At 43.6% G+C, this 25622-nt stretch overlaps 4 protein-coding genes across 8 annotated transcripts in view; 2 read left to right on the top strand and 2 right to left on the bottom strand.

Moving 5' to 3' along the window:
* SVOP (SV2 related protein) overlaps positions 1-2851 on the bottom strand; it is a 29211-nt gene extending 26360 nt beyond the window's left edge. Inside the window, exon 1 of the mRNA XM_075039680.1 lies at positions 2817-2851. Coding sequence (XP_074895781.1) covers positions 2817-2851 — 35 coding nt within the window. The remainder of the gene's footprint in view (positions 1-2816) is intronic.
* Positions 2852-3624: 773 nt separating this feature from the next.
* Positions 3625-17458, top strand: USP30 (ubiquitin specific peptidase 30). Of its 2 annotated transcripts, none has more exons than XM_075041182.1 (13): positions 3625-3748; positions 4019-4128; positions 5029-5211; positions 6474-6577; positions 7449-7547; positions 8284-8323; positions 8592-8686; positions 9418-9477; positions 10610-10696; positions 11318-11398; positions 12457-12676; positions 13354-13462; positions 14555-17458. In XM_075041182.1, exons 1-13 carry the CDS (start codon positions 3678-3680, stop codon positions 14817-14819), a joined length of 1524 nt encoding a protein of 507 aa, XP_074897283.1. In that variant the 5' UTR covers positions 3625-3677; the 3' UTR covers positions 14820-17458. The 2 variants fall into 2 exon arrangements, with proteins under 2 accessions (XP_074897283.1, XP_074897282.1); XM_075041181.1 differs by having other exon boundaries at positions 8281-8323.
* On the bottom strand, positions 12507-20590 carry ALKBH2 (alkB homolog 2, alpha-ketoglutarate dependent dioxygenase). Of its 4 annotated transcripts, XM_075041187.1 has the most exons (5): positions 20218-20590; positions 19394-19592; positions 18791-19251; positions 17986-18098; positions 12507-12640 (listed from the first exon to the last, which is right to left on the bottom strand). In XM_075041187.1, exons 1-3 carry the CDS (start codon positions 20420-20422, stop codon positions 18942-18944), a joined length of 714 nt encoding a protein of 237 aa, XP_074897288.1. In that variant the 5' UTR covers positions 20423-20590; the 3' UTR covers positions 12507-12640; positions 17986-18098; positions 18791-18941. The 4 variants fall into 4 exon arrangements, with proteins under 4 accessions (XP_074897288.1, XP_074897285.1, XP_074897286.1 ...); XM_075041184.1 differs by having other exon boundaries at positions 17986-19251; XM_075041185.1 differs by lacking the exon at positions 12507-12640 and adding an exon at positions 17648-17902 and having other exon boundaries at positions 17986-19251.
* A 695-nt stretch (positions 20591-21285) lies between these two features.
* On the top strand, positions 21286-25524 carry UNG (uracil DNA glycosylase). Its single transcript, XM_075041180.1, has 6 exons — positions 21286-21649; positions 21738-21833; positions 22627-22724; positions 23182-23270; positions 23508-23686; positions 24206-25524. The coding sequence occupies exons 1-6, from the start codon at positions 21356-21358 to the stop codon at positions 24344-24346; spliced, it is 897 nt and encodes a 298-aa protein (XP_074897281.1). The 5' UTR covers positions 21286-21355; the 3' UTR covers positions 24347-25524.
* Positions 25525-25622: the final 98 nt, after the last annotated feature.

The raw sequence follows: 25622 nt of genomic DNA, 5'->3' as shown, positions 1-25622 counted from the left end.
GGGATCGGTGGTCGACGGACGACCGGTCCCCCGGCAGGGTGCAGCCTCGGGGGATATCGCGGACGAGGCGAAAAGGAAGCGGAGAGGATGGAGGCATCCGCAAGGAAAGCCAAGGCCAGTTGGGTTTGGTGCCTCCGCTCCCCGCAGGAGAGCAAAGGGTCTTCTGGGGACCACGGCACCAGCCTGCCGAGCGGCAGAACCACGCAATTTTGGCAGAAAATGACATTATTACAAGGAATGGGAACCCAAGGACAGTTCCTGTACGTGATCTCTTCTAGCGACCTGGTAGGGCTTCCGAGTGGGCGCTCCTCAGGCACAGAATGAGATTAGTTTGTCAAAAATCCCAGTTACTTACCTGAAAAAATATACTGTCACCCTGGCACATCCATCCCTGTAGGTCTTCTCCTTCTATTGGAAGAGACGGTTTATTTGTGCATATGCCTGCACATACAGAAGAATCCTTTGCAGAGAAAGGCCTGCAGGAGAAAACAAAGAGGAAATACATGCTAGGAAGATGAGTAGGAGACATTCAACACGATTAGAATTTAAAACACGTTTGACAAATTGGAGAAATGGCCTGACATCAAGAAAGACAATTTCAGATGAAGACAGGTGAAAAGTGCTACAGTGAGGAAGAAGAATTCAGTTGTACAAATTCAGGTCAGGGAACAACAGGTGATGCAAGAGGCTTGGCCTTAGCTATGACAAATCAAACATGCTTTAGTTTGTGGATGGGAGTTGTTCAACTATCACACAGATTTAGTCTAGGACACTAAGTATTAGAAATCTTAACAGGTTTTAGTATTTATAAGAAAGGACTTGCAGCTGACCTAGCTAGGGTTTCAGCTTCCCTAAAAATAGTGAGAATAATTGTTTAATGAAGTATTTGTGCCGAGAAGTGGAAACCAGATGCCTACACATAGACATTGGCTCCATTTTAGGTAACTGCGTATCTCCTGCAGCCTCCAGCTGCGGATTTTGCACAGGACTGGATGGTTGATCACACAGGACCAAGTGGATATCTCAGGCACCTTAGGGCTCTCCCACATGGGTCAAGATGTCTGTGCTTAGGCAACTAAATACTACCCTAGAAGTGTGATAAAACCCAATGTTAATTGCATGAAATGCATGTGTGTTCTCTAATACATTCTCAAAAACATTTTATAAAAAGACTTTTTCAAAGATCAAGTTTTGAGAAAGTGTTCAGGATGTGTTTGCGATCCCGCTCTGCTCTCTGCTCTCTGTCACCTCTCTTGCCATTTTCTGCTTATCCTTCACAGACACACAGATTTCCATGCACAACACAACTCTTCAGTCGTGCACCCTTTTACTTGTCTTTGAATTGGGTGGTGACGCGTTCCGGCTGAAGAATGGCATTGTTCCAGCTGTTTGTTACCACAAAGGAGCTGAGCAGTTTATTTGGAATGAAAGGCAGCCTGGCTCATTGCAATTAAAAAATGAAAGGCCTCAGTAGATAAAACTGGTCTACCAACACCTTCCTGGTTTGCAAGATGTATGTTTCCTCTTCAGAAAACGAGGGTTAGAGAAACCATAGTTCAATGCTTTTTATGATCCGAGAAGTCTGTTCTTTTTCACTGGGTAAAATACTGTAGATAAAGTCAGTACAATGGGAGGAGTTATTGAACTGAAACTTCCAGAGGAAAGCAGTCATTGCGGGCTTTTATCAGGGCGGTCTTGGCAGAGCTTATCCACAAAACACAAGTTCACAGACACTCTGGGTTGCTTCTCCCCCAAACCAGCTAGAAAATGGCATTTTTCAAGCAGAGTTCATTGCATACGGTCATTGCATAAGCAACAACTTTCTTTTTAGAATACAGCAGCTATATTACTTTTTTACTAAATAAGGTCCAATTTTCCAGTAAGGTAAGGGTGTGAGATTGGGTCCTCTGAGCACACTGGTTCCTTTGTCTCACGTATTTAATGTGTATGAGACAGCCACGAGAATTGTACGTTGCACACTTACACTGCAGCTGTCAGGACGACTTTATTTCTTCACATTCTTCTGCTCTTCTGCCTGTCACTCCCCTGTTTCTCTCAGCCTCTTGCTATCTACTCTCCTACACTCCAGACAGCTCTCCTCTTATGAACAGCCTTCTGGCACACGTGGAGCCATGTCAGGTGAACAAGGACTTGTCCAGAAAGACACACAGGGTGTACCAGTGTCATGGTTTAACCCCAGCCAGCAACGAAGCACCATGTAGCTGCTCACTCGCTTCCCCCCCACCCAGGGGGAGAGAATCAGAAGGACAAAGGTAAAACTCATAGGTTGAGATAAGAACAGTTTAATAGAACAGAAAGGAAGAAACTAATAAAGATAATAACAACAATAATAAAATGACAATACTAATAAAAGAATTGGAATACACAAAACAAGCGATGCACAATGCAATTGGTCACCACTTGCCGACCGACGCCCAGTTAGTTCCCAAGCAATCCCCCCCCTCAGCCCCACTCCCCCCAGTTTATATACTGGGTATGACATCACATGGTATGGAATACCCCGTTGGCCACTTCGGCTGTGTCCCCTCCCAACTTCTTGTGCCCCTCCAGCCTTCTTGCTGGCTGGGCATAAGAAGCTGAAAAATCCTTGACTTGGTCTAAACACTAATAAGCAACCACTGAAAACATCAGTGTGTTATCAACATTCTTCTCATACTGAACTCGAAAACATAACACTGTACCAGCTACTAGGAAGACAATTAACTCTATCCCAGCCGAAACCAGGACAAACAGTCACTTCGCTAACAAAGGTTGTTAGAATCGGTGCGGGGAGGTGTGAAGCGGGAGCCTGTTACCTGCCAGGCCCACAGACGCGATCAGCAGCTGCCATCTCGAGGTGCTCTCAAACCCTGCAAGTGTCAGTCATTCTGCCTGCAAGCGCTGCTGGGTGCTTCCTTTCCTGGCACTGGCGTGAAATACTCCTTTCTCTAAACAATCCCCAAAATGCATTAGTTAAAAACAAAACCTAACAGCACTAGGTGGAGAGCAAACAGAGCGGGGCCCTCAAATACCAGTGCCCGGTTCAGGTACAGAGGGGTGTCAAGGCAGTAGGGAGCAGCCTCAGGGCTGCCATGTGCTACGCGGCGATGCGAGCTGTTCTCTCTCCGCGGGGTTTGGACTCTTTCACAGATTCATAGAACCCGTTAGGTTGGAAAAGACCTTTAAGATCATCGAGTCCAATCGTTAACCTAACACTGCCAAGTCCACCACTAAACCGTGTCCTCAAGCACCACATCTACGCGTCTTTTAAATCTCCCCAGGGACGGGGACTCAACCCCTTCCCTGGGCAGCCCGTTCCAGCGCTTAACAACCCCTTCGGTGAAGAGATTTGTCCTAATGCCCAATCCAAACCTCCCCCGGCGCCGCTCGAGCTTGTGGGATTTAAGTGTCCCACCTCCTCCCTACAGCTTTGAGACTCGCCCCCCCGCAAGCCGGCGTTCCCTCAGGAAGGGAACGGGCCGGCCCGCAGCAAGGCCGGTGCCCCCCCCCCCCGCGGCCTTAGCGACCGGCCGCCCGCCGCCGCCCGTTGCTAGGGGCGGTCCGCGCTCTAACCGGGCACCCCGCGCCACTTCCGGCGCTCCGCCGCCCCGTCCGCCGCGCCGCCCTGCCCGCCGGGCCCTGGTTCCGGCGCGGGGGGGGGTGGTGGTTGTTGCGGGATGCTGCCCGGCGGTACCGCGGAGGCGGACGGGGCGGTTCGGCGGTTGCTGCGGGCCGGAGCGGCGGCCAGGTCAGCGGGGGAGGGGGGGGGGACGGGCGGTGTGGCGGGGCCAGCGGGCCGAGGCCGGCCCTTCTCCCCCGAGCCGGGCACCGCGCACCGCGAGCGACAGCGGGAGGAGGGCGTTAAAGCGTGCGGGAGCCGGGCGAACCTCCTGGGCGTCCACCGCCTCCCCCACCCCCGCGTCCGTGGGTCTGACCTGCAGGCAGAGGTGGAGACTCCCCGGTTGTGGTTTATGTTTTTGTTGTAGGTTGGTTTTTTTTTTTTTTTTCCTCGTTTCAGGTATAAAGTGATGAAGAACTGGGGCGTTATCGGGGGGGTCGCCGCCGCTGTGGCGGCGGGGATGTACGTGCTGTGGGGTCCCATCACCGAGAGGAAGAGGCGCAGGAAAGGTAGGGAGGGCGGGAGGGCAGGGAAAACACGGGAAAAGCGCCCCAAAAGTCAATTCCGGCGTGCCGGAGGGCTCTCCGGGATGTTGGAAACACACCTGCTTCTGTCGTTTTATTATGAGCTTCAGTAAATTATCTTCTCTTGCTAAAGACAAATGTTTGGTCACTGTCCTGTTTAGAAACGTAAGAAATTCAAAAAAATAGGCATTGAACAAAGGACTTTCATATTAACTGTATCAATTGACATCTTTCTAAAATTGTAACTTGTCAGATGTGGTTTTGTGTCCTGTGACAAGTTCATTACTGAACTGCTGCGGATAACGCATTTTATTGTGCATTTTGGAATGCAAAAGAAATGTGTTCTTATTGACAATTAGTACAAGAAAAGTGAAAGTCTCTTGCTAAGCAGAGTTGCACAGAAACATCTCTTATTAATCCTTGGCAAGCCAGCTCTTTTCCTGAGCAAAAGAGAAAGCTTCACCAAACCAAGCTGAAGCATGCAGCAGTGCAGCCGTGACCTCATGGGCTCCTGGAAACTTGCACAATAAGGGGCTCCTACACTATATATTGTAACCAAGAATTTTACAGTTTGTATGGTAACTTGGAGATAATCCTGAACCTTAGTATTGTGGATAGAAATCTGTTCCTGTCGGGGAAAAGAGTATTTTTCAAGGAACATTTTAAAAGATTTTACAGTGGTGTAAGTCTCAGAGACCACCATGTATATAAACACTTTACAGGATGCTGTAGCAGGGTCTTCTAGTTTTCATGGGGTGCAAGTACCAAATAAAGGCAAATAATTTAATTTTAATATAATTTTAAAACCTAACACAACACTTGCAACTGAAAATACTCAGGTTTTCCTAGACTTTATGGTGTAAACTCTTATACTTCTATTTGTAGGGCTTGTACCTGGCCTTCTTAACTTAGGAAACACCTGTTTCATGAATTCTTTGCTGCAAGGCTTATCTTCCTGTCCGTCTTTCATAAAGTGGCTGGAGGAGTTTACAGCACAATACAAGACAGACCAGAACCAATCCACTGAGCATCAATACTTGTCAGTCACTTTGCTGCATCTCCTAAGAGGTACTTTAACATTTTCACGTTGTGATAAACTAACAAGAAAATATTTAGCGAAAATGTTATTGTTTCTAGCCTCCTTTCCTAAAGAAAGGAAGCTCATGTGGTCTTGTACTCTTCTCTCTTTAATTTCCCTCTACTAACTTTGAATTTATTGGCCAAGTTTAACCAATTTTCACAGAGGGGTAGAGATCCAAAAGGTATTAAGTTATTGTATCGAGCCTGAACAGCGCAAGGCCCAGCTGCATATGTCCCCAAAGCTGTTTGTTTCTTGGCCAAGAGCTGAAAGGTTTCAGGTTTTGTTTGACTCGCCTGGCAATCGAGAAGCAGCCAACACAGCATCTTGCACGTTGCTCTGAAGAAGCTGTTTGCCAGCAGGTTGAACAAATCTGAGGTAGAGGGCAACAGGGGTGCAGAAAATGTGGTTAAGGCACCCATTGTCACAGGCTTTAGTGCATTTGCTGTTCACAGAGTATTAACGGTTAAAACAGTATGAAAATGGACTCGGTAAAATTGAAGAAATAGGAAAATACCATCACAAGTAGATGGGCACTCAGAATTCTCTATAAAAGAAAATTAATGCATTATAAAATAATTTAAGCATTTTTGCCAAGCTTACTATTTTCCTAAAAATATGGACTATTAAATGAGATACTTTGTATGATGTTGGATGGAAATGGCAAAGCCTCTAAGCCCAATTTGGTAACCTGTTTCAGACTTGCCCCTGTGCTAAATTCATGTACCAGTTACATCCTATTTAAACACTCAAAGTGTTTAAGCAATCTGTTGGCTTTCCTTGGCTTTCCTCACAGGGCTTTGTTTTAAAGGAAATCCATTGGAAGTTCTCCCATCTCAGGATGTTGTTCATACTAAAATTGTGCCTGTTAAGCATGTACATTTAACTGATGTTAAGGATGATGGGGCATTAATACTGGGGTTTCTGTGACATGTAAAGTACCAGTTTTTACCCAATCCACCAGTAAAAATGTGTCTTTCCAGACGATGTTTATATTATTTATTCTCTCTGTATCAGTTGAGAAACCTTTCAGGTTGCAATGAGGAGAATGCATGCAGTTAGCCTGAGTCAGATGAGAATGGCAATTAATACATACTAGTTTGATTGTCATTGTCTACCTGTCTTAATCAAGAGTAACTCTGCTGTAATCAATTATATGATGCTTAAGTAACATACAGTCTAAAATAAACAGATTTGTGTTCTAACTGTTCTTTGTGGCTCCTTGTAACATTTTTAAATGCGATGTCTCTAGCTTTATCCTGTCAAGAGGTAACAGAAGATGATGTCCTGGATGCAAGCTGCCTGTTAGAAGTTTTAAGAACATATAGGTGGCAGATCTCATCATTTGAAGAGCAGGTGATTATAGAATTCAATTAGACTGCCTGATATACACCTCAGTGCTTAGATATGGAATAACAGAAAATTGAAGCTATGGTACTAATAACCCTGAGTGTCAAATCTGAATCTTTGCTGTAGCAGAAAGTTTGCTTTAAAACGTGAAGGAAAACAACCATGCGGTTGATGAATGGTGTTTTCAGTTTGCTTAGATACTCATCATGGAAACCCTGGCTGCTTCAAAACCTTATACTTAATTACCTTCAGATTTGGTACAATGGAGCCAGTAATATTAAAATAGAAGAGATACAGCCCTAACTTTGCTATAGATAATGGGTCTGTGCTAACGTGCCACGCTGCTTCAAGGGATGGACTCTACTTGACTAACATTTCCAAATTTAGTTACGTGTAACACACAAGATTTCTAATTCTTGTTTTCAGTATTTTCAGCCCCTAAGTAAGTGCACCTGGCTGATGAACTCCACCAATTGTCTCACTCAGAAAATATGGTTCTATCTTTTATATTTCAGAGCCAAAGCAAACAGCAGAGATTTCAATTATGCTTTTATTGAAATCATGGAAAGCAGGCCTTTGTGCACTCATTTTTCTTTTTTCTTCCAAGTATTTTAGTATCTTTTGAGTTTGTATGGCCCAGAATTTTTTTCATAATATGCACTGTTATCAAGTTCAGCTTTATAGAAAAAGCTTTTTGGGCAAAACTGCAACAGATGCACAAATGATTACTCTTAATACACAAGGTGGGCTCTAAGCAGTAATTTTTCCTTTCATTTCCCACTACAATGATGTAGTCATATGTGTATCAGTACTCCTGGTGTATGTTTTGAGGTCTGTTGTTTTTGCTTCCTCTAAGTCTTATTCCTCTATTTAATAGGATGCTCATGAACTATTTCATGTCCTTACCTCTTCATTAGAAGATGAACGGGATCGTCAGCCACGTGTGACACATTTGTTCGACGTGCATTCACTGGAGGTGACTTCTTTACCAATGTTACTTCATTATCAGAAGTTTCTGTAGTCTGCCTAGATTCCTAAGCGTGTCAGGTATAAAGTGTCTGTTTAGAAACTGAAGATATTTTCATTATGTTTACAAAACTATTCTTCAATACTCTCGATAGAAACGAATCAATAGGCCAGGCAATCTAAAGAATAAAAATTGTTTTTTGTAAGGAAATGTATTTGAATTTATAGTGATCCCACTTTTGTGAGGGCTCTTGCATTCCTAAATTCATGGAATACAGGGATTGAAATAGTAGCACAGAACAGTAGTCCATGTAAGCAGTTACTCTCATCTGTAAGAGTTGACACACGAAAGAGGTTTGAAAACTGCAAAATGGTCATTTATGGAATAGTCCATTTGGAGGTGAAATATATCTTATCCTCCAGTTTAGTGGTAAACTTCATGCAGATGGAAAGTTTCTATCTCTTTTTCTCTAAAATATATACAAAAGGTTTATAAAATGTTACGCTTTTATTTTATTACTCTGAGGCAGAGAATTCTGCAGATTAATTATTCATTTTATTAAAAGTGTTCTCTTTGTCAATTATAAATTTGTTGCATACCAGTTTTTTTGGCCTTCCTCAAATATAAAGAGACACAGTTGTTCTAATGTCAGAAAGGCGTATTAGGGATGAAATAAGAACATATTTAATACTTAATGGTTTCTAAGGTAGGGTTAATGATATCTTTTTATCTTCCTCTGTAGCAGCCTGAAATAACCCAAAAGCAAATAAGCTGCAGAACAAGAGGTATACTTTTTTCCATTCTGAAATATGAATATTCATAGTGTAGTCACTTTGTTTATTAAGGGGATAATATTAATTGATCTTTGTCTGTATTGGACTGAAATATATCTCTTCAGCTGTAAAAAAACCTGTTAATTATTTGTCAGTGGGACACAACATGTTTTAGAGCAGTTACTTTTGTTACTGTGGTCCAAAAATGTGGAGTTGTAGTGATGAACAGAGATGTATTGAAAAAAAAATCAAAAAGGACAATTTCAGCTTTGCGTTTCAGGGTCTCTTCCCCCTGTGTCAAATCACTGGAAATCTCAGCATCCTTTTCACGGAAGGCTGACCAGCAACATGGTTTGCAAACACTGTGAACACCAGGTATAAGAATGTGTGTCTGGTAATATATGTATACATGAAAACAGATGTCCAACACTCAGAGCGCATTCTGAAACCATCATCCCTTGTTTCTGACATAGCTGGTTTAAGCTCCAAAGGTTTGCAGGGCTGACAGCTTAGACTGTTACTTTTTTGGGTACTTATTATGGCATTGGTGATGGACAAGAATGCATCACTAAATATACTGAAGAAAACTAAGTGTGTTCCACTTTGTGGGGATAATAGCTGTCTTATTATATTTAGTATTCATTACCACAGCTATCATATACTGAAAATCCACTCACATGGGTAGTGTTTTAGGACGAGCTATTCATTCAGCACACAGTATTGGGATTGCACATGCAAAGCCAAATTAAGTTGCAGTCCAGTTATCCAGAGTAAGGAGATGAAGATAACCTGGATAAAGAAAAAAATAAAGTAAATCTCATTTGTAGATCAAACTGCAGGAGTACGTTTAGTACTTTTACTTTTCAAAACCTTGCAAACAAATTTAAGTGACTAGGGCAGCTTCAGCAGAAAGGGGCTAAGTAGCACCTTGTATACCTAGTGTTCCTTAGCACTGTGGTTGGGAAAGCGGGTGTTTTTGACCCTATTCCACCAGGTAATTGTGGACAGCAGAGGGCACGTGTTCATCTCGTGTGAGGCTGGTTTGGGGTTTTTTTTTGACCATCATAAATTTTAGCTCACTGGATATGTGAAATATTTTCTTGCAGAGTCCTGTGAGGTATGATACCTTTGACAGTCTCTCACTGAGTATTCCAGCAGCTGTGTGGGTACGTATCCCTCACTGACACATGATCCAGCCAGTCTGCCTATTGCCTCGTTGTCCTAGCTATGCCTTCACTAGTGTCTTTCTAAGATGCTACAGCCTAAGCGTAAATGAGTAGCTACAGTTTATTTTCCTGCCTTTTTATAAATGATCCTGTTGTGCCAATATAGTACCTTACCACTAATGTGTTGGTGCAAATTACCAATTAGTACAACAAGCATGACTTTGTTGACACCAATGGAGTTTTCTGTTTCTCCTGGTGGAGCGTTTGCTCCTTTCTGTGTAATTTGAACAGACCAGATTGTATCCTGAGGGCCGTTTCTGGCAGTCTTGGAAGGAGACCTTTGGGTGCGCTGTCTCTGTGGTGATAGTACACAAGTTACCTGATACAGGATTTTGCATCAAGTGATTTCAACTGGAAATTGTTTCTGTTTCTTTTTGGCTCTCTGAAAAACTTTGAATGACAAAACATTGTAGATTTTGGGGGAAAAATGTGCAGGACATTTTTGAACTATACCGGTTTGTAACTTAATGTCTGCTAGCGATTTGTCTTTCCAGACAAGTAGCAACTACTTGCACTCATGGAAACTCTGACTCGCACCTATAGAATACACTCCTGGACAGCTAGGATTGGGATTTGGACACATCTTCTGCTATTTGTGTTTTATTTTATACCATCATTGAAGATTATGCCCTTCATACTTGGCAATACGTAGTAGAGTCTACAAGGAAGTATAGGAAGGAGTGCCTAAATTCAACTAAATGCTGTACTTCTCCTATGTAGAGGGTCTGAGTGCATAAAGTGACCCATGAAGTGCTGGAACTTTAGAGAAAAATAGTAACAGGGCCAGGAATCTGTAGTTTAAAACCCCACTAAAGGAGTCACACAGGGAGTCACAGCTATTGTTCTTTTCTACAGGCTGCAATGTTTTCCCTGTTTAATCCAGGCAAAGGAAGAATCCTCATAGTTAGTTACATTATCAGCGTTCGATACTCAAAGCCACTTAACCAGTTTTCTCAAGAAACAAGTCTGCAGTTCTGTATTTTTTATGAAAGAAATTATGAAAAATCCTTTCACAAAATTAAGTGGTATGCACCCTGAAATTACTGCAAACAATTTTTTTTTTCGTACTAAGGGTCGTCCTATGACACTGGACCACTGCCTCCATCATTTCATCTCCTCTGAATCTGTAAAGGATGTTGTATGTGACAACTGCACTAAAGTATGTCATTTTAATTTACATAACCTCCTAGATTAGTTTTAGGCCTGCTGACAGAATTATAGCTTCAGTTTTCTACTCCTTCCTTTGTGACTTCAGGAAAGCCTCTAGCTTGCCTGGGATTTCTTATATTTAAAATGGAGTTCTTATCTCACAGAGTATTTTGAAGCTTTATTTATTAATAGTATTACAAAATTTACAAATATTTTATTCTATAATTACCAGGTATTATTTAGATAGTATTTGGGACAATTTTTTTGTTCTGGTATTTTAAACAGTATTTTACAGTTACCTGTAATTTGATGATAGCACAGAGCCAAAGTGGCTCGTTTGAAAACCAACAGAAATGGCATATGACTACACATAAACCTGGAGATTGAGCTTGTTCTGTAAATGCTCATTTCTGCTTGATTTTGGTTTAGAATTCTGATCCATTAGGATAGGCCAAAATTTTTAAAGAAAGTTCCTAGAAAACTGTAGGTGTAACTAATATACTGAGCATAGTTCTAGATAGACAATTCCTTTTGTCTGCAATGTGCAGACCTGCGCTATCATGTGTAATCTGATACAGCAGGTAATCAAATGTCTTTTTTTTTTTTTTTTTTTTTCCCCCTTTGATTTCAGATTCAGGCAGAAGGGACTCTGAATGGACAAAGCATAGAAAACCAGAGAACAACATTTGTTAAGCAATTGAAGTTAGGAAAGGTGAGGCAAGCTAACCCACCAAATCTATTTTTAAATCCTATTATACAGTCATTTCTTTCTTTGATCTCTTTGCTTGATGTCCACTTCTTGGTATTAGACTGCTTTAATATTTTACTTGAAAAAGTAAGCTGATTTGCCGAATATTTGTAGGCATTGAGGCCTCAATTCAGCAAAACGTCACATTCTATAGCTGGAAGAATGTGAGTATTCTACTGTTATTCAGCAAGACACTTAAATGTGAGTTTGGCTCAGTGGCAGTTCATATGTCTTGCATGAGTTCTTGATTTCCTTGCTAAGTGAAGGGATTCATATATACAGTGTTTGTAGCACCTTTAGCAATTGCATATTTCAAAGATATTAAGATGTTCTAAATACAGCTGGTTTAAACAAGTGAATATGGTACTAAACATCAGGTGTAATTTCTATGAGAAGCTCTTATTTTTTGCTCTGTGATCATGTAATGCAGAGGACAACAGGACACTGGTCTGTAATTAAGAGCCTCAGATGCCATTAATAATAATGTGCACTTATTGATAGAGCTTAACTCTGGCATGACTTTGAATGTCAGATATTTATAACTACTTGACCTTTCTTCCCCTGGTACTCTCACTGTGCAAAGCCATTACTTACTGAGTATTAGCAAATGTCTTACAACAACTCACTCCAACATATTCCAATCCTCATTTCTACCTCGCAGATCAACAAGCTAGATGACACTGACAGGTGAGCTTTTTAGGAACACGCATGTATTTTTATTGATTTTTCTTCCATTTGGAGAAAACAATTAACAGTAGCTATCTATCCTACTGCCTAGTGAGTGAGCAGTAGTGGTGTTATCAGAAATCTCAAGAGAGTTGTGAGTTAGTGTCATGTCCTAGGGATACTATTGCCAATAAGCTTACACGTAGATAAAGTAGCACATAAGGGAACAGTTCAGTGATGCATTTCTTTATCCACTAGACTTACCAGTTCTGTTAGTATGCTTTTAACTTGAACAGCTGTTTCTCTTCATTTAAAAATGTATTTTGACTCTCCTTTTCTATGGAATATTGCTGAAGCTCCCTCAGTGTTTGTGTATCCATCTGCAAAGACTGAGTTGGTCAAACCAAGGCACTCCTCTGAAACGTCACGAACACGTACAGTTCAATGAGTTCCTGATCATGGACATCTACAAATACCGCATTCCTGTTCATAAATCAAGCCAGAATGAGCTGAATCAGAGACACTCTGAAGAGACAACACCTGGAACAAAGGATGGGATAGCAGTAAAACCTTCAGGTACTTATTTTGAAAATAAAATCTATTCAGTATTTCTATGTTTCAGTGATAAAACATTCTAATCTGCAGAATGAACATAAGAGCACTATCTTTATTTGGATCTGTGCAAAGAGGACAAGTAGAAATCCCTTTCCCAGCAAGCATTAGGATACCCTGTTCCAAGTTTACAGTTCAGTTTTGATAATTTAATTTGATCCTACTAAAAAACCCTTGCAAAAAACCAAAAAAATCCCAGATAGCATAGAGCTCGCACGTCTTATGTCCAGAGGATGAAGGAATGTTAAACTCAGGAAGTCCTGGGGATTATCTTGTTAGTGATCTCTTCTAAGGCTTCAGGACAAGCATAGAAAGAATGCTGGGAATGGTGACTTCTTAAAAAATAATTAGAAAATCTAGCTGTAGTAGGTATGTCATTTCAGCAGCTCAGTATTCTATTTAGTTGGGATTTTGCAAACATGGTCATTTTCATGTTTGTGTCAAGTAAAAACAATTACCACTGTCTTTGGATATTACACTCCTCTGCATCTCTTAAGGGATTATAATATGTAATGAATTAAAATACGTAAAATACCTTCATATTCTGTGATGAAAGGTACTGCAGGAACAGAAGCACTGTTGTTAGCAATACTAACAGTAGCATTGAAGTTAAATTACTGAATGTCTACTTTCTCTTGCAGGTGCAGAACAGCCATCTGGTACTAAACCGGTCTTTATGAACGGTGCCTGCCCCTCTTCGTTTTTAATGTCCTCGGGAACTTTCCCACTTGCTGCATTCCCTGAATGCAGGTAAGTTAAAGATTTGTACCCTATCTTATAACTTCTGTCCCTTCAAATTATGTCTTCCTTTATTCTGTCTTTATTGTGAGGCTGCACAGTCACAGAATCTAACATCTATCCTAACTCCTGTGCAGAATTTTTTTGCTTTTCTCTTGGCCGATTTTTAGTGGTTGTCTTTGGCTCCATTTCTCTCCTAGAAAAGGGATTAGAACATATTACAAGTAAAACTCAAAATCTCCTTTCTCTGGTTCATGGTGCAGTAAATCATCCTTCTGAATAGCCATAATCTTATTCTTGCTGGTTTTCTCTAGCCCTTCATTTCATTTTTACCTCTTACTCTGATTTAAAACTATTGCAAGAAATCTGTAGACCTCTTATAGATTTTTTTTCTCAAACATTGAAGAGGCTTGATTTAAGTTGCAGCTGCCATGATTCTACTTAGTAAATCAGCCTTGATGCTTCTCCTGATAATCTGTTTTCTTGGCCTTTGAGAAAGTTCACTTATTTTCATGCTGGTGACAAATGTATAGTTAGTTCTGTACCACTTCTTCTATCTGCCATTGCATATTTTCCCCATGGGGAAGACAATTCCCACAATCACTGTGTGAAATAAGAAGCCTGGAACCATTTTGTGCCAAATGTTTGTTATGAAGACAGTTGCAGAGCAAATCCTTGAAAGCGGGTCCATCATTATTTGTGGGTTACCTGCTGCAATTTTACCTCTTTTCAGTTGAAAGCACATTCTTCCAGAATAGCTTTTCTGTCCGTTAGCAGTGCTTTAAAATACTGGCACATTGGTAGGTTTGATGGAAAATGCTGTTGCAAAATTCAATCAGTTATGCTGTACAAAATGGCAGTAGCCCTCTGTAGCATAAACTTGTAAAGTAAATGGTTCTGTTTTCTCAATAACAGAGCAAGGCAGCACTGCAGCAAAGACTTGGTATACTGAAAAGTAATTGCAAGGCAGTGTGTCTCTTATGGAGACATCTGTTTGCTCTAATAAGAAATTGCAACTGAAGACAAAGCAAGTGGGGCTCCTTCTGGTATATGTGTGATCCACAAGGGCTGCTGACCCTTTCCTTTTTCTCATTTGTTCTTCAGTTCCCCTGTATACCTTTACCGTCTGATGGCAGTTGTAGTTCATCATGGAGACATGCATTCTGGACACTTTGTGACTTACCGCCGCTCTCCACCTTCTCCTAAGAACCCACTCTCTGTCAGCAGTCAGTGGCTATGGATTTCTGATGACACCGTTCGCAAAGCTAGTTTGCAGGAAGTCCTTTCTTCTAGTGCTTACTTGCTTTTTTATGAGCGCATTCACTCAAGGGTACAGCACCAAAGCTTGGAGTTAAGGGTTGAAGAGTGATAGAGCAGAAGAAGGATGAAAACTGACAAAATTCCTCTAATGAGATCTACATTGCATCTCCTGTCTGTTATGCAAATAACCCACCACAGGCCCTTTAACGTTCCCCTCCCTCTATGGCAATGGCTGGCTCCTGCTGGGAGTTGTGTTTTGTACCAAAATTACGCTACCCAAAGTTGGTCTGCTAATGTTGTGCAGTCCAAAGTAAATCTGTATTAGAGAAGCATTTATTCTGTTAGGTAGTAATTTTGTCAACATCACAGCTCTGAAACAGACAATTCAAACAGACTTCCCAAGGCTGTATTCCATATTCTGACATGGCTGTAAATTTTCAAAGGGAGATGCTTAATCCCATACATTTCACTGCAGACATTTCTGAACACGGGAGCCCCAAAAGCAGTTGATGGGAAGCTACTGTTATCAAAGGCAATGATTTAAGAAACAAAAGTGCCTTGAGCTTATTTGAATAGCGACATTACCATTGTCCGAGTCTACTGCATGTCAGTTGCGTTCTGATGAATGTCTCAAGTTGATGGGATGAACTACTAATGGAGTCAGGTTTCTCTTGATAGCCCAGCTAATCAATAAAGTAAGGCATCTCTACATAGCATGCACGATCCAAAAAACGACTTCCCTGTTCGTGTAATTTTCCCAATATTTTATTTTTTTATACATCATAGAAGTACTTCTGCTGATTCAAAATGCAGTTTCCCTTTTCCAGGAGAAAAGATAATCTTTTTATCTATTAAGAGCCAAGACCCTGGTATATTGCTCTCTATCTCTGGAATATAGCTGAAATCAAGAGACAGAAGTGTTTGCTAGCAATCAGTATTGTAATTTCCTTTGTCACTATGGAACTGTTGAATACACTTGCTTGTAGCATCGACTACAACTTTTAATGCTGTGATTTCAAAGCTACTGTAATTGGTGTTCTAGACTTGCCCTTCCTCTTTTAATGCTGAAAACTGCCATTTCTTATCAACCATTCAGATACATGCTGTCTGGCTTGCAATTGAGCTTTAGAGCTTGTACCGGTTGTGATTGTTCACTGAGATGTATAGCAACCCAAACATCCTTGTCAAGTTAGAGCATAAAAATTGAATTAGGACTGGTGGGCACTTACTTGTCTTGTGAAGTAGTACAGCAGTCTGAAAAGACTGGTGTCACTGCATTAGCTACACAGATTGCCACATAAACAGAAGTAAGGTGTGCTTTGCTGCTCTAGATTGTTTGATGTGTCAAAAAAAAAAATATCCCAAAGCACGGAGGTGGAAGCAGCAAAAGTTATCCTTCTGACTACTTTTAAATTACCAGGAATAAAGTATGTAGGCTATTTTTAGCTCTTTTCTATCCTTGTAAGCTTGGAGGAGAAAAAGACTAATTCATCAGACAAGCTTTTTCAGTGTAAAACAGCAACTAAGTTTTCAAATGGTAACAACTGTCTTAATAGGTTTTTTTTAGGGCAACTTTGTACCTCATACATTCATATTGCTGCGCAAAGCTCATAGGCATTCAGAGGCTCAAAACGGGAGGCTCAAAACCAGCCAAAATAAGAGTGGTAATGGATGTATATGCAAAACTATTTACACAACTCATCATTCCAGAGTATGGATCACAATTCCTGCTCCAAGTAATGCTCATAGTGCATAAAATAGTCTTTATAAATCCAGAGACATACTAGTTCCTTTGAAGTCTCCCTGTCTGTGCTAGGCTAGCAGTAGCATGGTTTTAACCTTTCTATTTTAAGTTATGGGAAAACAAGACACCCACCCCCACCCCCCCAAAAAAAAAAACAACCTAGAAGGGTGCAAAATGCCAAAAATGCCCTGGCCGTTGAACTAAGACCTAACTGACTTGCAGAAGGTGAAAGCCCTCCATTCTGGGCAGCACAGGTGTGCAGTAGGAGCTCTGTAAAGCAGTGGTGGGTGTCACCTAAGGAAAAACACCATGCAAAGCATCTAGCTCCAGCAGGTCTACCATTTGTACCTCAGAACTTCAAAACATTTCCACTGCCAGCAGTGTATATTCTGCAATACCTATTCTCAACAGGGTCTGTTTAGAGTTTTTAACTGAATTTTTGAGAAGTTCATCTGAACAGGTCACTTTGTTTAGAAAGCAGTAATGCTGGAGGTGGATCAGAACATACATACACAATGGACTAAGTCTTAAACTCATCATCTTGTAACAGGGACATGAAGCCACGTTACTGCAAGCTTGCGTGTTCAATATATTTTTCTTTTGCATAGAGCTGCTTTCCAACAGGGGCCAGTTTGATGAGAATGAAAGCACAGTCGCTGTATGACACTGATAAAGTGCTCAGTTTCACTCAGCTGCAGATTTACTCTGAAAGCTTCCTCAAGGGCTATAAAGATGAGGGTTGAGTAGTCAGCGTTTGTTCTAGCTTTCACTGTTGGGAAGGAGTAGATGGTCTCGGCTTAGCCCTCAGTGTGAGGAAAGGAGCAAGTATCAGCACCTCGGTCCCAGGTCCTGAGCTGTGCTAGATACTCCCAGCCTACTGTGAGCAAAGAGCTCTGTAGAAGTTTGCCACCCAGCCCTCACCTTTTGAAGTCATTGGGCTCTGTGCAGGCACACGAGGCTCATCAAATGCTGTTACTTGTTAGTCGCAAGCTTCCATGGTGGAGAAGGTGTTAATAAAACGCATAAGGTTAAAAAACATCAGATAAGACCTCCAAGATGACATCTCTGTGTTTGGATTATTCTTGTCTTATTTTGTGCATTATTTAAAAATGTATGATATTATAGTCAAACCACTGCACTGCTGTTTGAAGTTGCATTTTCACTTCAGGGTATTTTTGTAACTGTACAGTAGCAATAAAAGAACAAACTTATTAGAAAAAGTAGCTGTTCACATGTGGTAATGTCTTGAAACAAAGACCAAGCTATAAGCCAAACGCATTTGATATATTTGATAGAAGCAGCACCTCACAGTCTCTGGATGAGAATCATTCATGCAGGAGCTCTTCACACTTCATTTTCTGGTAGTGGCTGAAACCAGGACAGGTGGGAAGTACCAACTCCAAATTGTCTAAACAGACGTTAATTCCATAGCCCTAACGGACCTACTGCTGAAGGATAGAGCCCATCACTAATTCAGATGCTTGTAGCCTGGTTACACAAGGATCAGTTCACATTCTTGCTCAGTACTTACCATCGCTTGATTCTGCAAGACCTGTTGGTGGCTTTGGACGGTCTTTCCTCATTTCGGCAGGATTAACTGTCAGCATGGAAGGTGATGGCTTTCAGGTAGCCAGAATGGAATCCCTAGGAATAATTATTTAGAAAAACAGACACTCTCAGAAGTTATAGCCTGTCATGCTGTGTTGTCCATATAAATGGTCCAACCTAGTCTTTCCCCAAAAGGTCATCTTATGCTTCCTGGTTTCTGTACAAAGGACCCAAGAAGAGGCCCTCTCCCTGTGCAGTAGCACCTCATGCTTCCTCCTGCCCCACCACACTACTGACTGACAGTCTCCCATGTCAGCAGAGGAGGTAGAGCACCAGAGAAACATATGCAGACAAAAGTCATAGAGACTGTAAAACATGTAGCCAGCCATGTTGCATTCACTATATTAATCTCTTAGCACTCCTCTTTTTCATGTCAGTCTTATTTGTATTTTATTTTTTAAAAAAACCAAGCAAACCATAGCTCATTGACCATACAAGAAAGTGTCGCCTGTTGAACAGTATCAGCTTCCAGGCTCCCTCCAAATGATTACATTTTGTACTTTATGGTATTTATAAACTATTTCACCACTATCTCAAGGATATAGAGTATTTTGATCTTTTTGGAAAACTAGCTAGATTATGATCGGTTGAGAACAAACTTCATCCCGAGCAAAACAAGGGTATTGCTCATTAAAAATATGTATCAGCAGGACTACAGCAACATGTTGTGGAGAAAAAGTATTCTTGGTATTTAAGATCAGTAGTTGCAGTCTTTATTAGCAAGTTACCAAGTATGCTATCTCCTCTCCTGGTTTAACTTGTTCATCTTGTACCTTGGATCATCAAAGACAGTGTTTGAATGAGAAATAGACTGTTACGTTGGGGAAGAAAGCTTCTATTTTCAGAGTCAAAAGACCTGGTGCTTGATTGCTGAGTATTTCACTTCTTGGCTATAGTCATCACTTTCCGAAATGTGAGGTTGATTCTTGGGGCAAGTACTCTCTTGCGGGTGGGCAGGCTGTGGTACCAATACACATTGGTGGGGTACTTCATCATCAGCAGGCTACCATGGGCTAGCTGCAGTTTGATGGGCTTAATGTGGCGCGTTGCGTTTTTCCCTCTGGAATCACAGTGCCTGAAAACAAAGTCCCTGCAAGCTCCAAAGGACACAGACGCAATAGGACTGCGTGGAACTAGTTCTCTCTCATCATCTCGATGTTCACCTATGTGGTCCCCACCATCTTTATATCTGTACACAAAATAGATTAATTAGTTCTTCTACCAATCCAGTTAAATGAATGTAAACAACTTGTCAGCGATCTGTCAACAGAGTTGTGCAAGCAATTTTTCATTTGAACAAGCTGCTTGATGCAATTGGAAATCAGACATACCTGTTAATGAGAACAAAATTAAAAGTATGTCCTGTCTCCAAAGTGATGCGGTCTCTGATACGATTGAGAACTGGGATCCACGGCTTTGGAGAAAAGGTAACGCCTGAGTAAGTGTATGTTAACTCAGGGTCTCCGTAGGTTACCTGCTTCCTTGGAATGTCATGCCATTTGCCAAACACGTGCAATTTCGTCATGTCACCTGTTCAAACAAGAGATGAGAAGGATCAAAACCAACTCTGTATTACCTCTGCAGTTCACAGTTTCAACAATCTCGATTTGGAGCTTCACAGAAGCTCCAGTGGGACAACAGAAACGACAATGCTGATGACAACCCAAAAGTTGTTCAAGTGTTTCTGTCTCAACAAAGTACTTAACTCTCAAGTCTGACACGGCTTTACTATCCCCCTTGAATGGGATGAACAGGACTAGCACCCCCATCGTACTCTGTTGTTGAATTAATGTGACCGGGGGGGGATATCTCATATACTACATCTACCAACAAACCCCTGTCACCATTCCATGATTACCCCAGTTCTTCTCTTAAAACGTGAATGAAACCACTTGACACATGCTTCAAGCTAAGCAAAACTAACCCTGCAGGATCAGACCTGTGCTTGTTCTTTGCTTCTCTGGGCCAGATTTTGCAAACGCCAGGCGCCTGCAGAATCCTCTCCACCACCTGCCTGCCACCTCTGCCCAGGCCACGGGAATCATTCTGGGACTCGCCGTGGGCCGGCCGGGCAGGGAAACACTCCACCGGCCAAGGGCACGGGGGGGCGTCCGTGGCACCCGGAGCTGAAACCGGCTCCCCGGACGGCCGTTACCTTCGAAGTACTCCACCTCCTCTTCCAGCTGCTGGAAGATCTCGTCAGCCTCAGCCTTGCCGAAGAGGAGCCGGTAGTCGCAGCTCAGGCCCTCCGCGCGGATCTCCCGCCAGGGGGACTGCCCTGAGGCGGGCTCCTCCGCCCGCGGCCTCTTCCCGCCGCCCCCCGTCTCCCCGGGAGGCCGTTTAACCACGTATTTGTCCATCGGCCCCCGCTCGGAGGCACCGACAGCGGCGGGGAGCCGTGGGGGATGCCCGTCTCAACGCGGGCGCCTCCTCCCGGCAGCGAGACCGGGCGGTAACGAGAACCACCCTCCCTGAGGCAGCGCGGCCACGGTCCCAATCCCCGGGTCCCCCGGCGGCCGCGGAGGGAGGGGGGGGAGTGCGGGGCGGGCGCGCATGCGCCAGGGAGGGCTGTGGGCCCCCCGCCCCCCTTCCTCTGGCCCCGCCCCGCGCACGCGCGCGCTCTTGGCGCGAAACCCCCGTCCCGCCCACCCACCCACCTACCCACCTACCCACCAGTTCGCGCGGGTACCGCTGCCGCCCCCATGATCGGGCAGAAGACGTTGCACTCCTTCTTCAGCGCCGCGCCGGTGAAGAAGCGCGGCCGCTCGCCGGAGCCGGGCGGCGATGCTGAGGTAGCGAGCGGGGAGCTGGGGGGCCAGCGGTCCTGGAGGGGGGAAGAGGGGACTTGGCGGTCGGGAGGGCGGCGGCTGTGGAGGGGGGTCTCGCAGCGTTGGTGGCCGTTGGGGCGCGCGGCGCTGGCGGCCGTTGGCGGGGCGGGGGGATTTGGGAGACCATGCTCCGCGCGGCCACTTCCAAAAACCCCGCGCTCTTCGCACGCCTGGCTGACCTGCCAATCGAGGCCACGCTCCGCCGCCGTCCAATGGGCGCTGTGGGCCGCCGTATCGTCAAGGTTGCTAGGCGGAGAGCCTCTCCGCCAGCTGTGGCAGGCCAATAGGGAGGAGCGGGCCTTTTCCCGTTGACCAATAGAGAACGGGAGTTTGGGCTAACTGCTTGTGGGCGGGTCCCGTTTGGCTCGGCGGCCAATGGGGAGGGGCCCGCTGTTGTTTTGCCGCGAAATACCCGCGTGGGGCGCGGCCCCCCCCCCCCGCGGAGGGCAGTGCGCGGCCGGGGCCATGGCGGCCGGTGGGCTCCGGTTGCTCGGCCTGTGGCTGGGCCGTGGCGTCCGCCGCCCGCTCTGCAGCCGCTTCTCGGCTCGCCATTTCCAGGTCAGCGCCGCGAAGAAAGCGAAGGCGGCGGGAGATGAGGCGGGCCAGGCCTCGCCGCTGAGCCCGGAACAGGTGGAGCGGATCCGTAAGAACAAGGAGGCGGCGTTGCAGCGGCTGGCCGAGAGGAACGTGCCCGCGGGCTTCGGGGAGAGCTGGCGGCGGCAGCTGGCCGGGGAGTTCTCGAAGCCCTACTTCGTGGAGGTGAGTGAGGCGGGTCTGTCCTGAACGGCGGGGCTGCTCAGCCGCTGCTCCCCGGGCTGAACTTCCTCCTTTTCCCACCCCCCCGCAGCTGATGGCGTTCGTAGCACAAGAGAGGAAACGCTACACGGTCTATCCACCCCCCGACCAAGTCTTCACCTGGACGCAGATGTGCGACATCAGGGATGTGAGTAGAGCTTGCAGGTGCTTGGGGGAGGTCTCTGCAGCTGCTGGTGCCTTTAAAATGATGAAAACGCGGGGTGGGATGCACACAGGCCTTCATCTCCGAAGCATCAATCCCATGGAGGGCAAATGCTGCTGTTGTTTCTCTTGTGTAATTTGGTAATCCTGGCACCTCTCATCTCTCATACTGAAATGCGGTTTTATTGTTTTATTACCCTCACTGGCCACAGAATTTCCTTTAAAACTTTAGTTGGACTTTTGACCGTATTTCCAGCGCTGCCAACTTAATATAGCACCTGATTTTTTGATCTCGTACATCTCCTGGTTTTTTTAATTGATCTGTAATGAACTATAATTTTTAAAAAACTACAGTGTCTAAGGTAATCCCATTGCCAGTAAGCTGTGTCAAAAATATCACAGCGAGTGTGGCATAAAACTAAAATGTGAGGAAATTTACTTTTAAAATACCTTCACAAGGTGTTTTATTGTGGTGCTCTGAAAATGTTGGGTCTTCTGCAATCAAAATATCTTCATAATGTTAGCAGCAAAGCTGTGGTGATGTTAGTCCTTAGTGTTAGGTGGGGACTGTGTTCTTCAACTTGTTTATAATGAGAAGTCAGTGATTTAACTTCAGTTCCTGGGGTTTGGTGTTTTAGGTTTGTTTGGCTGGGGTTTTTTTCTGCCTGTGTGTTTGTTTTAGGATAAAGCTCACTTATAAGCTTTTTTTTTTCCCCTTCTTCCCTCTTTTGGGGAATAATACTGATTATAATTCAGTGCTAACAAAGGCCTGCTTTCAGGTAAAGGTTGTCATTTTGGGACAAGATCCATATCATGGACCTAATCAAGCTCATGGGCTCTGTTTCAGTGTCCAGAAGCCTGTTCCACCTCCCCCCAGGTATGACAGCACTCAATTTGCAAAATTCCTTTTGTTTACAAATTATTTGCAAAATTCCTTTTGTTTACAAATTATTTGCAGTCCTGTGTTACTCACAGCTGTGAGCCAGATAACTGATACAAAGTGTGTTGTGACTACTTAAATTTGAGTTGTGTGTTGCCTAGAAAAAACATTACTGCAAAAATATGGATAATGCTGTGTAGTTTGGTGGTATCCTGAAGAGCCTGCTGGATGTAAATTTGCATTTTCAGTTGTGCTGAGACCTTCTTCTTATGCTTCCAGCCAGACACACAAAGGGGAGTCCTTGTTGCCCTCCTTCTACAAATGGTTTTATTAGCTTAAATGATAAGATTAAAATCAATACCCTTCTTGCCTAGTGTAAGAGCAGTAAGTGGTGCTGTTTGCTCTTATCTTTAAACATGGACATTAAAAAACTTCTGATGGTTTTTGTTTGCAGTTTAGAAAATATTTACAAAGAACTATCTACAGATATTGAGGATTTCACTCATCCTGGTCACGGTGATCTAACTGGCTGGGCCAAGCAAGGTGAGTTAATAGGCAATCTAGTAATGTGTCCACTGTAGGTCATAAAAAGCTGATCTAGAAGACAGATCCATGGTTGGAAACAGTCCATCCGTAAAAGAGCAAATCAATTCTGAGTGCCTGTCGCTTTGCAGGTGCCTTAGAATGCAAATTTAATTTATCACTTCTCAGGGGAAGCAGGAAAAAGCAGTTAACACTTGACTTTTGTTTCATCCTCTGCGTATCTGCTTTGTTTGCTAGGAGTGCTCCTACTCAATGCTGTCCTCACAGTGCGAGCTCACCAGGCCACTTCCCACAAGGAGAGAGGCTGGGAGCAGTTCACGGACGTGGTGGTGTCCTGGCTCAACAAGAACTTGCATGGGGTTGTCTTCATGCTGTGGGGAGCCTATGCCCAGAAGAAAGGCAGCTCCATTGACAGGGTACAGGTTACTCTTCGTCATCTCTTCCCTCTCGCTAATTTTTTTTTCTTCACTTGGGTGGACACTAGAGGGCACTTCCCTTACAGAATCGGGGTTTTCTCCCTGCTTGGACTCTGCGGTCAAATTTAGTTGCCGTTCTGTTCCAGCTTAGCCTTTGCCAGAGTTAAGCAACAAAAGTGGAGCAAGTGTAACCTTCTGTTGTCAGAAAAGCGTCCAGTTGAGGACAGCACTGTTTTTTCTAGGAAAAGGCTCATGAATAAGTATAAAATTTGATGTTAGGATTACAGCAATTGAAAAATGGCCAGGGTATTACTGCTGCTTTACATATTCCATCCTCCTCTGCTCAGTGGGATAAAAGTCTTGGTCCTCATGGCAAGTTCTTTAGGTACCTCAGGCTGGTGGCTGAGGTGGTGTAGAGAGGAAATCACACCTGCTTGGTCAGGGCAGAAGCAGCCAGCCTTGTCCAGGGAACTGAAAGCATGCAAATCTTAACGAGCGGTTTCCTCCAATGCTTTACAGAAACGCCACCACGTCCTGCAGACAGTCCATCCCTCGCCTTTCTCCGTCAACAGAGGGTTTTTTGGCTGTCGGCATTTCTCGAAGACGAATGAACTGCTCAAGAAATCTGGAAAGAAGCCCATTGACTGGCGAGCGCTCTGAGCTGCACGGAGAACCTGGTGGGGTCTAATGGTTGGAAGCAGCCCCTGTTTCAGGGGTTGTCTCATTTCTGAAAAACTTTTGCTGACCTGAGAATTACTCTTCAGATGTTGATCAAGGAACAAATGACCAAAACTTCAGAGATGTTCTATTTTTTTTTTAATGTTTTTTAAAGAGTATATTGGAGTGTTAGATAGATAACTTCTCTGCTGTTTGAACAGGTTTCAGCCTAGTTTGATGCAAAGAAAAAAACTCACCATAGTTCTGTATTAATTTGTGTTCATTGTTATAATGGGAATATATTTTCAGGCTCTTGTGAGGGGATGTCAGTTCTTACAGGTGAAGCTGTTCAGCTTTTGTAAATACTCTGCTGTGCCTTCTCCCACTTTGCCTCCTACTGTGCAAATCCAGATTTCATATTTGGGGGGTGTGGAGCTGACTCCATGGGAGAAAAGGAAGATGCTTTTGTTTTTAGCTTTTTGCTACAGATTACAAGATTTGTTAGAAATATGGCCTCTTGGGACTGTAAAGACCGTATGCTATCAGAAGTGTTACTTGGTGTATCCGTACTTTCAAGATTTCAGGATAAACCTCCCCAGCAGCCGAGGGGAGACTGTGACTGAGGTGCTCTGAGTTTTTTGTTGGCATTTAGAGAAGAAAACGGTAAGGTTTTAGATTCTTACTGAATGTGTTTATCACTTGGATGACAGGTGAGCTGTGATGACCATGAACTTTGTGGTACCTGCCAATGGCAGCAGCGAAGGTTTGTTTATCAAGATCTGCCAATTGATGGGGTGATGGTTGCAAATTATTTAAGATCTTTTAAGATCTAAAACAGGGAGTTTTGTGCTTTGCCTTCATAGGAGGAAATCGAGGTTTCTAGCCACTGCTGAAAATAACTGTTGGGACTTCAGGATGAAGATGAGGTTGGACTTTGCACATCTGGGTTTCCAGTCCATCTTTGACTTTGTAATTCCTTTAATGGGAGTGAAGTGCCTTGTTCGTTTGGAAATTACATCAGGTTTTATAGAATACCCCTGTAAACTTTTCTTTGGTATTTGCTCCAATAGGTAACACTAGTACAAGGGAAGTTTACACTTTCTGTGGCTGTGTTGTATTTGGTTGATTGGTTTTGTTTCTGTCCCCCCAGTTTGTTTTTTAAATAAAAATTACTTTGTTTATGTTGCGGCGTGATGTTGCATGGGTAGGAACAATGCAGGGAGGGAGGGGGGCCTGAGGTGAGGCCCTGGCTTTGCAATGAGTGCTGGTCTGGGGTGAG

This window comes from Buteo buteo, chromosome 11, assembly GCF_964188355.1.
Source record: "Buteo buteo chromosome 11, bButBut1.hap1.1, whole genome shotgun sequence".
NCBI classification, from domain to species: domain Eukaryota; kingdom Metazoa; phylum Chordata; class Aves; order Accipitriformes; family Accipitridae; genus Buteo; species Buteo buteo.
The sequence above is the reverse complement of the archived record's forward strand: the minus strand, read 5'-3'. Positions and strand labels throughout refer to the sequence as shown.

Bases quoted from the DNA above. Each gene is read 5' to 3' on its own strand.
- USP30 (XM_075041181.1), top strand. From the start codon at position 3,678: ATGCTGCCCGGCGGTACCGCGGAGGCGGACGGGGCGGTTCGGCGGTTG. The intron at 3,749-4,018 runs GTCAGCGGGGGA...TCCTCGTTTCAG, and splicing joins CGGGCCGGAGCGGCGGCCAG to GTATAAAGTGATGAAGAACT. The intron at 7,548-8,280 runs GTGACTTCTTTA...CTTCCTCTGTAG, and splicing joins TCGACGTGCATTCACTGGAG to CAGCCTGAAATAACCCAAAA.
- ALKBH2 (XM_075041184.1), bottom strand. From the start codon at position 20,422: ATGGACAAATACGTGGTTAAACGGCCTCCCGGGGAGACGGGGGGCGGC. The intron at 19,593-20,217 runs GTAACGGCCGTC...TTGTTTGAACAG, and splicing joins GGAGGTGGAGTACTTCGAAG to GTGACATGACGAAATTGCAC. The intron at 19,252-19,393 runs GTATGTCTGATT...TTTTGTGTACAG, and splicing joins AATTTTGTTCTCATTAACAG to ATATAAAGATGGTGGGGACC.
- UNG (XM_075041180.1), top strand. From the start codon at position 21,356: ATGGCGGCCGGTGGGCTCCGGTTGCTCGGCCTGTGGCTGGGCCGTGGC. The intron at 21,650-21,737 runs GTGAGTGAGGCG...ACCCCCCCGCAG, and splicing joins CGAAGCCCTACTTCGTGGAG to CTGATGGCGTTCGTAGCACA. The intron at 22,725-23,181 runs GTATGACAGCAC...TTTTGTTTGCAG, and splicing joins CCTGTTCCACCTCCCCCCAG to TTTAGAAAATATTTACAAAG.